Source organism: Diadema antillarum, unplaced genomic scaffold (assembly GCF_040938485.1).
Source record: "Diadema antillarum isolate AM-2024a unplaced genomic scaffold, OU_Dant_1.0 scf00000160, whole genome shotgun sequence".
In the NCBI taxonomy this organism is placed as follows: Eukaryota; Metazoa; Echinodermata; class Echinoidea; order Diadematoida; family Diadematidae; genus Diadema; species Diadema antillarum.
The window spans coordinates 1,090,082-1,102,102 of record NW_027271049.1 but is presented as its reverse complement, the minus strand read 5'-3'; the positions used below and the strand labels follow the sequence as shown (position 1 = coordinate 1,102,102).

The 12,021-nt window shown below is 37.7% G+C and overlaps 1 protein-coding gene across 1 annotated transcript in view; it reads left to right on the top strand.

Annotated features, from left to right (window-relative positions):
- LOC139722202 (septin-7-like) overlaps positions 1–10,309 on the top strand; it is a 102,133-nt gene extending 91,824 nt beyond the window's left edge. The window contains exons 13-14 of the mRNA XM_071633518.1: positions 2,528–2,572; positions 8,741–10,309. Coding sequence (XP_071489619.1) covers positions 2,528–2,572; positions 8,741–8,786 — 91 coding nt within the window. The 3' untranslated portion in view covers positions 8,787–10,309. The remainder of the gene's footprint in view (positions 1–2,527; positions 2,573–8,740) is intronic.
- Positions 10,310–12,021: the final 1,712 nt, after the last annotated feature.

Sequence of the window (12,021 nt, the reverse complement as noted above, 5' to 3'; positions counted from 1 at the left end):
TAAAGACTAAATAAAAGAGTAAGAGTTTTGGACTTCTTCATTTTTATCTATCTCATTATTTTATTCTTTTTCATTCATTTTCATGAATTATGTTTTTATTACATGCCAGAAGGAAATTAAAAAACAGGTTACACACAAAAGTAAAGTCAGCTGCATGTCTGCCACCATTAAGCTTGCAGAGCAGCCATCATATTCTGTTTCATCAGTTACCTTGCGCTCACTAAATGACCAAAAAAAAAAAAAAAAAAAGTATATCAAGCATGAGGGCACAACTGAGCAAATGCATAAGCTCTGGTTTTAAAACCCAACGAATCCCCCTTTCCCAACGGATGTAATCAGAGTTGGAATATATTGTGCACAAAGTGTAGAATAATTTTAATGCATGATGGCATCAAATTTTGCAGGAAAATATCTCTGTTTGTGGATTGGGACACCAGTACTAGAAGGGGGCGTTGCCGCTCAGACACCCCCTTCCCTTAGTCAGTGTTTCTCTCTCTCTCTCTTTCTCGTAACTATGTGACCGATTCTGTGTTGTTTTCATGGGTGCTCTTTGAGATACTTGCCCCCCCTCTACCTGCCTGTGTTCACAGAATGTGGGGCGTGCAAATTGCATTCCACAGGAAGAAGAGCATTCTCATGAAGCCCCCCAAGCTGTTCAGCCAGGGCGATTGACCTTTGACCTCCCACTGGGTCGCGGCCTGAAGAGAAGGGGGGGAGGGTAAGAGCGAAAAAGAGAGAGAACCCGGGGGAAAGGAAATCAGAGGACCACTCGAACACATTCTTGGAACATGAGTAACACACACACTTTAGGCAATCGCACACACTCACACATCACAATCAACTACCACCCCCCCCCCTCCCTTCGTCCGCGACGAGAGCAGACTTCGTGCCGTGTCTCTCGTAAGTTTGGACTGCCATGATCGACTCATGCATAGCTGTGCCCATTTGAAAAGGGGGGAAAAAATGGCTGCACCGTGTCTTGCTGTTAGTCGTTTCCGTGGTGATGTGACAAGCATGCCTCCTTGTGTTTGTAACATTCGGTTCTAATCCTGATTACATGTGTTTCGTGAAATAGCCAGAGAATTTTTCGGCCTCATCCCAATCGTGTCTGATTGTACAGTTCGTTCGCTTTGAGTGTAGTCTCGCTGTCTTGTTTGCATGAAAATGTGAAATGGTTTCAAACTTGCATGGGGCCTGTCCTCCCCGTCAAATATTAAATCACAGTGAGTTTGATATTAGCATGCATATCTGTGGACATTTATCACCTCACCTCACAGTGCATGAATCTGCTGAAAGAGGATGAAAAGCTGTGATATTGACTTGACTCAGAATGCTCCTCCACTCCTCAAATCCTCATTCCTCAAAAAATGCAAACTACCCCAAAGGCCAGGGGGAAAAAAAATCCCCTTCTTGCTGTTGTTGTTGGTACACTTGTTTGTTTGTCTTTCATCTCTGTGTCTATGCCATTGAACGACAGACAATAATCGGACATGAGAACATTCCATTCGGAATATGACTTCTGAGTAACTACCATGTGGAGATTAAGTTAGGTGAAGCACCTAAGGTATACCAATGCAAACAGTCCACGAGTGAAGTCTCAAGGGATCCAAATCAACTAGCCTTTTCTTGGTAAGGGTGTCCTATTGCAGGTGCTGGTTTCTAAAGGAAGCAGTCCATCATAACCTCCTCCCCTGTCAGACAGATAAACAGACAGACAGACAGACAGACAAAGACAGTTAAGGTCTGAATCATGTGAATCACGAAGTCATCGAGCCCCAGCGACCTGAGGATGGATTGTTCACACGCAACGAACAGATTAGCACACCACTTGGGCATCACGTTACACTTTGTAACAACTTTTCTTGAACACAGTCCAAATCCAAATAATCTTACATTTAATTCTCCTGTGCGGATTGAAACTTCGGCAACCCTGGCTTACCAGACGGAAAGAGAGATTTACAGAATGAATACTTAGTGTGAATTCTCTGTAAAGAGTACCAAAGTGTCAGCATTCAACATTGTGAAATTGATTTGACCTTCAGCACTATTCATAAATTCACTCATTGATTACACAATCACACTAATATCACCTCACACCGTCTCCGGATCAACAAAATTACGGTTCCATCTCAGACTTTCTCTTTAATCCACAAGTAATATCTTCCCACCCAGAATAATTACTAGTATATGAGACATCATTTCGTCACCCTCAAGATAACTTGTATTCATTGAATATTCACAGCCATGACACCCATCTCCCATGTGTCAATCAAGTTTGATGTACCCTGTGGGTCACCGAATGCCATGGCATGCATCTATATCTATCTATCTGTATCCTTCCCAGTATTCCTTCACTCAGTTGTCTATCTATTCATCTCCTATCCTGATTGTGTATATATTTATATATACATGTACAGTTAGTAGAACACGTGATGTGGGATGAAACACATCGCCACATCTATTTTTCATATCCGTAAATGTCTATTGTGATGCCATTTGGTGTTTTCTGGTGTGGTAACTTTTGTAGAAGAACTCTCAGCAAGAGATGGTCGTTTGATCCGTCTACACAGAGGTAACGACAAATTTGGCAGCATCTTTAATCCCAATTGCAAAATTATACAGCCATGCCGTACTTTTGGTTTGAGTTCATTGATTTGCAGATATGATTTTTTTTTTTTTTAAACAGTTCTTAATGATTAACACACATTCACAGCGTACACTGAAAAATTTTTTCAGTTCATTTATCAATTTTGATTCCGCATTTGTTTTGATAACAGTATTGCAGTAAAAGTTCACAATATTGATATATGCACACAATTTTATCAACATTTTTTTTTTTTTTTTTGCAATCACAAAGCTCTGCCTTTTCTGAATTTCTGTGCAAGCCACAGAAAATATCCAGCTTTCTACCTGTATTTAAGTGCTCATTTCTAACAGAGCCAGTATGCAAACTCTTAATTGGTTGTAACCCTGAAGTTTGGCTACTATTGATTTGTGTTTTTCAGTGCTTCTATGCTTCAGACTAACCTACTGCTTATGCATCTCACTTGCATCATGTTTCTCGAATCAAAGAATCACTAGAGCAGTCGTGGAAAAAGGACATGAAATTTGACCCGCCGCAACAAAAGGATCGTAAAGTCGCTGACAGCTGAGCCGAGAAAATTGAGTTTGAAGTCAGATCATCAAAATCGGTCAAAACGATCAGATTTCTGTCTTTGGCATAATTTTGTAGTCTAATGTGTCGTCTATCATCTGCCGAAATTTCAAAGTTAAACGATCAAAGGAAAGGCAAGAAATTAGTGTTTTTCTGGGCCATGATTTTCTGACTTTCAACAGAACAGAAACGTGTCCAAAGATTTGGACTTAGCGCCGCAGATAGACTCCGCCCCTAGCAATGTGGGAGTGATCTTATTGATCAGTGCGTGGCACCCTGGTTAATGATTGGTCATGCGTAGACCACTGGCGCTAAGCTTGAATGAACAGCGTGGAGGTTGCTATGAGCATACAATACCTTTTATTGTCAAGAGGTGAAACTTTCTTACCTCCCCCTGATCATGATTGCATCGGAAAGAAAACTTTGAAGGCGGTTTTCTCGAAACGCTGATTTCTTAGACCACTCGACATGGTCTCATAAAATCAATAATATCTCCGTAACCGAGTACTTTTATGAGTCATGTTATATACAGAATTAATGCGGAGGAGTAAGGGAATAATGCCGTGTCATTTTCAGAAAATCATCCTCCCGCGACTTTCAGATCCTTTTCTTGTAGCGGTCACAAATATGTGAAGAATACAATGAGAAAACAGGGATGGCCAGTAAGGCAGTATGAAACATCGTCACGTTCCGTCAAAAACTGATTTTTGACTGACCATCAAGGCACACAGGGACAGGATACAGAGAAATGCTGGAAATTTGAGTTTTCTAGACAATGCTTCACTGATAGAGCAAAATCCATTCTATGTTTGACATTTAACTTATTGTATTTCTGTGTATGTAATTTCTCACACTACAACACGGTGGTACTTTCAGTTCAGAAATTCACATCTTACCTTTTACAAAGTATACTTCTATAGTGGGGGGTACAAAAAAAAATGAGATGATCCATGGATTCAGTGATATGTGTACAGTTATGAAGACTCTGCCAGCTTTTTTTTTTTTTAATCTATTTATTGTTCCAAATTCAACATTTCATATTCCATTGGATTTGAAGAGAGAAGTACAACACAAAATAGTCAATTTTGGATGGAAATAAACAAATATATGCTTGTAGAATTTAGGCTCCATAGTAATGACTTGTAGTTTATTACAATGTATTAGTGATCAAAAATGATGAAACATATGACAACACAAGATGTCAGTAAAGTGATAAAGTTAGATAATGCACTCACACACAGAATATACAGTGATCCATGATTAACGCTGAAGGTATACATGTATGTAATTCAATAGTAGCAATGTGGTCAATCAAATTTAGTCACCTGAGTAAGACTTCATTGTGAATACGCAAAGATATTCCTATTGATCAGGGTACATGTAGGACAATAAAACATATGATTGTAAGAAATTGGCTATTAAAGCTACGAGTGTAGCTCATTCCAAAATGAAGGGCATGTACAATGTAGTCTTTAAGAGCCAATGCTGTACAAATGGGGGAAACTGATACGAGCCACTGTGTCCTGGAGAGTAAGATTGAATATTACTGTTTTTAACAAACATTGAGGAAAATGATTCTTCAATCAGTGATATAACAGAGTCAGGTTGTTTGTAGCAGGACACAATGTTGTGTTTAACACAATCATTCTATTAGACTGTATCCAGCTGTATGTGTTAAGTTTGTCCCCCCCCCCCCCCCCCCCCCCCCCCCCCCCCGTGTGTTGTATTTCTTCTTGTGTTTTGAAGCCCTCGTCTGTGTATGTGAATATCTGCACGTGTGTGCATGCTCTTTACATGTACTTGTATGTACCCATGATTATTATACATCATTGCATAATTTCTTGGTTTTGTTATATTTATTTCTGATTCTTATTTATTGTTAATGCCTTTGTTGATTTATTTATCTCTCCTGAATGTTCTTGTCTTTATTTTCTTCTGTGTTTATAATTTATTTGTTTGTTTATTTATTTATCTATTTCAATATATTTGTTTATTTCGATATTCGAAGTACTACCCAGAGAAATTATTCTTTAAGAGTGAATGTTTAGAACCATGCACTTTACAATCAACAGTGCCCTCCTTGTATATGGTGGGAAATATTATCATCTTAGTAGATAAAGGAGTAAGGGAGGGTGGGGGACAGGGGTATAAGAGTATTGTGTTAAAACTGACTTTGTTCTAAAACTGACAGTATACTCGTGTATGATGTCAAATATGCAATTGATAATTTTGTATGCATACATTCATGCATTCATCTTTTATGACTATCGCATGAGAGAATGCTCCATATCCTCTTGATAGCATGATTTTTTTCCCCCTTTTTCTCTTTTTTTTTTCTTCCTGGGGTAAATGATTTTTGTGTTTTGTCCTTTGCATTTTGTGAATTTGTTTTGTATGTTTCTTTTTGCTTCCTTTTTAAATTCCCTTTTACTTTTGGTAACTCTTTGTTTTGCCCACGTTCTTGAAGGTAATTTTGAATCTGCATTTGTTTCGTCTTCTTGTGGCCTATGATTAATAAGATGATCAATGGAAATGCTTTCTTACTGTACCTCAAATTTGTTGTACATGTTAGAGTGATCGACACATATTTTATGCTTGTGTTGTCATTGCTGTGAAATTAGATTTTTTTTTTCACTTCATTAGATATAACTGCTTTTGTTGTCGACTCCAAGAGATAGTCCTATCTTTCAATTTATCTGCTTGTGAAGTTGTGTCATTGTGCCTGGATAGATTTTAGTGAGTTCACAAAAATAGAGAATGCCACGATACGTGACTAATATATGTACTACTATTTAAGGATCATTGCTTTCTTGCAGCAGGATTTGCCCTTGTAAATACAATTCCATGACGTGCTCAGGTTGGCTTTAACAAATAAAGTGACAAAAGGGGAACAAAATGGTGGAAATCATGGATGTACATACTCGAGCAGGATTCGAACCTACGACCTCCTGATCACCGGACAGGCGTCATCTCCACTAGCCCACCAATTACGCAATTACGCAGTACCCGCTGCATGCAATAAGGATTAGAACCAACACTTGCCTGCTGGAGTATGTACGCCCATGATTTTTTTATCATGGCTACTACTATACGTCGATGTAGGGCAATTTGTCAATCAGTTGCAACAAAAAATGGTGGAAGTTCCATAAAAATTGGACCCAAATTAGTGCAAGGAAATACAGGATTTTGAAGTTCATAGTAGTCACATATCACTGATATAAAAGTCAAAACCATATGTACTGAAATTGGCAGATTTGAGAATTTTGTGACCTTACATTGAACTACATGCAAACTTCACCATATTTCCTTTTTTTTTTTTTTTCTGTTTTGGACATGGGAAATCACTATGGATAAGATGTATCCTGAGCATAGAACTCTTGCTGTCTTTTTATCACCTAGCAACAATGACTTCGGAACAAAGGGGTTTGCAGTTGCCATAACATTGACCAAAACACTTTGGTAATGCTTGTATGTCAACCAGTGGAAGCTGGCTGTGAAATGAATTTGTGTGTGTTCAGTGAAAGCATGTAAAAGTCTAAAGAGTCCATAACTTTCTATCTTTATGTCCAATTTTCATGAAACTTTTGCCTTTTGTCCATTTGATTTGACTCTGTATTTAAATGCCAACTTGAACACATCGTGGGATTGCATTTAAGCACTAGTATGACGAGACTTGCTTTTATCAATTTATTATTTTTTTTAAAGTGAGCCAAGGGAGATATCTGTTGCTTAGCCATATTTCAAAGATGGGGAGATGCCAAAAGAAAAGACAAATGTCTAGGATGTTGTAGTAGTTTATATTGGTCAAATTCAAATAAGTGTGCAGGTACCAGTTCTACAATTCAATGAGCAATGGACATGTGGAAAAAAAAATTGACTTGTAAGAAGTTATCAGATACACCTGTGTATGTCAACAGTGCTGTTACATTCATCTGCAAGTTCTCATGTTTGCGATCAACTCTTATAGATGATCATTTGTGCACCTTGCATTTTGCATTTTGAAGCAAATTGGAACCTCTTTCTTGATTTCAATTCTCTCATTCTTATTTTTTTTTTTTGTCTTTTTTTTTTTTACTTTTGATGTCAAGTTGGTTAAGAGTGGGGAGAGTTGTCCTTTATTCAGAGAAGTGACATTAGATGTATTCCTCTGACACATTTAAGGCATCATTAGTGTTGCAGGCCTGAACAAAAAACAAAACAAAAAAATAAATGAGTTGCATAGTCTCTGGTTTGGTGTGAAAATGAAACAGTTGAAAGAAAATGTACAGTTGAAATTTATGATTGAATGCTTTTTCCTTGTAATCACAGTTAGTGGATGACTATATTTAACTCCCCAACTTCCAAATAGACCAAAGTGTCAGAACACACAAAATGTTTAAAGATGGTGTACTGGCTTTGTGGTTTACAGTGTATGCTCATAGATAGCTTAATAGTAACAACACACTTTCAGAAACTATTGTATGCTTGACTGTCTCTGTATGCCTGTGAATATTAATTTGAATCATACATCTTTTATAATAGGCAAAGTAACAATCTTTAGGATTAAGCCGCTATGATTTTAAATTTTTGTTATGTGTCTTGTCTTTCTCGAGACAAATGATTAAATTCAGGAGAGGCTGTGTCACTTCCTACATGCAACTTTATAAAGAGTTGTTCTTTTTTTTTTCCCAGATTATCTATTTATGATAAACATCTTTTAACTGAATTTGCCAAGTTCAAATATATTTTTGAGGAAGTACCACTTTTTAATGACAATATAACATTTCACTCAATTTGATATCTCATGATCATAACTGAACCACTGTCCTTTTGTGAGACTAAATTCCCATATGCAGTTAATCTATTGACAGTGTGTGTTGGGGTAGTGAGACAGAACACTGAAATGAGGAGATCTCCCCATTTCTAACCTGACTTGACATCAAAGGTTTTGATCTTGTTTTCTTAGGGTTTGACCATTATTTTCTTCAGTTATCAATTAGTTTTTAGTTTATTGAGTTTCTTTAAGTTAAATTACATACCTGTAAAACTCTCCATTAGCATTGTTTACTGTATACGAGAATCAGTACACCTTGGTTCATACTTGTATTCAATTTAGACATTTCCATTTGCCCGTTTGCTTGGGGTGAACGACTCTTGCCACTTGTAAATCTTCATAATTGTCTCACATGAAATGGTTGTCAGAGAGCAATAACAACATTTTTAATTGTCATCCAAAGTTGGCAATAAGCCCTGGATCCATTTAGGAAACTCTGCCTTAAGTCATTCCATTGATAAAAAAGAAAAGAAAAGAGTGTTTACATTTTGCATCACAGTTAATGCCTCCGCATCCCATCTTTACTTTAACTCAACAGATTTATACCATTAGTAAAAGAAACAGGGTTTATGCCATCTTAAGGCAAAGGAGTTCTGCATCAAAAGTGCAAGCACATCCCCATTAAGTAATGTGGTTCAATGGGAGACCAGAACTGTAATGCCTAAGTGTCAAGAATCACTTAAAGAAATGTTTGATGTCTTGTAACAACTGTTTTTCAACATATTCTCTTTTCTTCCCACTCTCTTTTCCCCCCTGTTTCACATGGTGTCTAGGACCCTGGACCCCAAGAAGAATAAGACAAAGAAGACTATATTTTAAACTGGACTTGAACAGAGCCTCATGAACTCTTTTTTTTTTCCTATGTGCGCCGATTCGCGACATCTTGGGAAAGGATTTTTTCCCCCACTTTCTTCTTCAAGAGCACTGCAATAGACTAAGAACCGCAGTCACCTTCCTACAGCCGCAGAGTTGTGCCACACTCCTAAGGTTCCCTGGCATCTTTGGACGATGTGTCCAAAATACAAAAACTGAGGGGAAGACCCATTCACACTAAAAATGTGATCCAGCTGATCGTCGCCCTCTTCCTCAGAGCATCCCTGGTCGTCGTCGTCATCATTTGCCAGCATTATCTTCATCACCGTCATCGTTGTCATCACTGATTTACACTCGCCTCGGGTGGCAACGGTTTTCGTTTGATTTGTTGTTTAGAAGTGCAAAGCTGTGAAGCAGTTCAGCATAATTGAAATGAAAAATAATGTCATAAGAATATGTCCCTTGTAATTTTACTTTAATATACTCTGTCACATGATGTGAAATGAGTATTTTAATTTTCCCCTCCCCCCCCCCTTTCCTCTTAAAGACTGCTTCATTGCGGTTGCATTTTGCAGTGTTGTGAGGAAATATGATCATGCAATGTGTACATCAAAAATTTCCAAGTCCTAATTGTTTTTCATTGTTCTTATAGACACAACAGTAATTTCTTGTTCTTTGCATTGTAGACATGTATGTGAAGTCACATATCTGCTACAGGTTGTGTTGCAGAAGAGAAAACAATTTTTAAAAAAAACTGTGGGGTCTACCCGCGAAAGGTCATCATTTCCTTCCTTAGTCAAATGTTTTCGAGCCAGATTGACACAAGCAATTTTGAAAGGCAAGGTTGGTTGGAGATGATTTCAGGAAGAGGAATGGGCGAAACAGTAACTAAGCAACAGCTAAACTCTGTGGGGGGTGATGATGACTAGGACTAGCCAAGTGATGGATATGGAGCTTTAATTTCCAAGTAGACACCGAACGTGATCAGAACAAGTTCCGACAAGCTAGAGAGGCTATGTTAGACGATTTGCTGAGTGGAAGGGGGAAAAAGCAAGGAGGGGGATGAAAGTTCACTATGAAAGTTTGAATATAGATTTTGTTACAATCACAAATATTTAAGTGTGTGCTCGTAATTCTCTTTAAAAAGTTGTAGCTCCAATATCAGGAGAGTGCTTGTCCATATGGGCAATCAGCTATTCCATTGCCCTCATATCTGCACCTTGGGATGGGGTGTAAGCATGACCCCCTCTCCCTCTCAAACTCCCCCCCCCCCCCCAAAAAAAAAGAAAGAAGAAGAACTATGCACCATTGGTACTCGAATGAACATTTGGAGGAGTCGTCTTGTTCAAGTATCTACCCCCGTCAGGTTCTACTAAAAAGATGGAATGGATATGGAAGCATACAGATTGTACATTTTGTCTACTTTGTTTGTTAATATGTTAGTCTTGTTTTTGTTTTTGTTTTTATTCCGTGGAGAAATCCTGGATGACAGTATGTATTTCATTAAAAGATGCGGGGCGGTTTATGCTGTTTTGAAGAATCTGATCTGCAGTCTCACGTCAAGTAATTGAGCAGAACATTTTAAAGAATGAAACAAATTTGCAAATTCTAGTCGGAGCCTGAAGACTGGTCGTTTATATATAATGAACCTTGTAGTGAAAAGTCTGTTACTCTTCTCTTTCAAATCGAGGTGTCTCAGCCATTTTTTTGTCTTTTTCTTTCTTTCTTTTTTTGATAGTTATCGATGGGACCAAATAGGGTACTACAACCAGTGATGAATCATTCTGCATATACAATGTTTGCTATGGATCATAGTGAAGGTTCTGCCGAGCTGTATGGATAGTCCTTTTGCGATAGTTTTTATTAGTGAATTGATTGATTTGCATCCATGAATTTTGATTAAATAGGAAGAAGCGTTTCAGGCTGGGTCTATTTTAATGGAGAAGAAGAGAGAAATCACAGCAGAAATTCATCAAACCAGTGTGAAATGAACGGCACACTCGTGAAATTATATCCACGTATCTTATCCCTCCATGTGTTGTGTAATTTGAATGTGTAAATAGTAATTCTCTCCTTCATTGGAATGAAAATGGAAGTTAGGTAGGATGTTATAGTTCTTGAATGAGAAGTCAGTTCATTTGAGCTTAACACAAGGAGATGGGTGCTCCAACAGCTGAGGTAAACTGTTTTCATGTAGACTATTAGTCCTGCTGTTAAAGGATGATATTCTTTTCCCTTTTATCGAGGTGGAAGGGAACTTGTAGCAAGGGTGTAAAGGAAGTTGTTATATAATATAATAGATGGTGTCTACTTTGCCACACATAGAACAACAGTCAGATTGTTACAAGCAGTGTAGAAGCGTCACCAGTAGCTTCAATTTCTATCTACTTTACAGTGAATACTTCTCTAAAGAGGTACCAAAAAAAAAAAAAGTAATTGTATACAATAACTGCAACATAGCTATTTAAAAACAAAAAAGACAGTATACCTGGTCATCCTTTGTAGATATTTTGTTTATAGTACGAAGTAGTTTCTCTTTTGTATGACATTTCTACATTTTTGTGTTTCTTTGTGTATTCGAAAGAAAATGAAAAGAGTCACGGTGTGACTTGCTGTAACTGGTGTTTCTCGATGGTGCAAAAATCGGCTCTTCTTGCTTTCGAAGAACGTTGGATTATTGGCCGCATAGGTCGGTGTTGACTGCTCGCATTAGCAGGTGAAAAGTTCATACAGCCCATTCAGCAACACATGTGCCTATGGTATTTATTATTTCTGCTGATGTTTTATCCTTTTCTTGTGTGAGCTTCTATGAAATGTCTATTTCCTAATGCATTATTGTTGGGTTTTATTCTTTTTTATGTATTTGTATCTCTCTTTATTTATTTACATTTTTTTTGTACCCAAATCCATGAAAGCGAAAGTTTATGCATCAGTTTTATATCTGAATAACATTATGCATACAAAAGCTGTATAGGGTAGGATATGATTAGGTAGCAGTTTGTGCGTATATGTGTATTAACAAGTGTAGGCTATTATATGTTACGGTTGAAAAATTGTTCTGTTGCCATTGGCTGGCTCTTATTTTAATGGAACCGTGTTGTATGCATATGTGTACATATTATGTAATTTAAAATGCTACGAGTTGATGAGAAGCACGTTTGAAATATTGGTTTCCCCCTCCCCCTTTCACACCTGTGGTTTTAAAAATCATGAATTTGTCCGAGATACTGCGACAAATTGT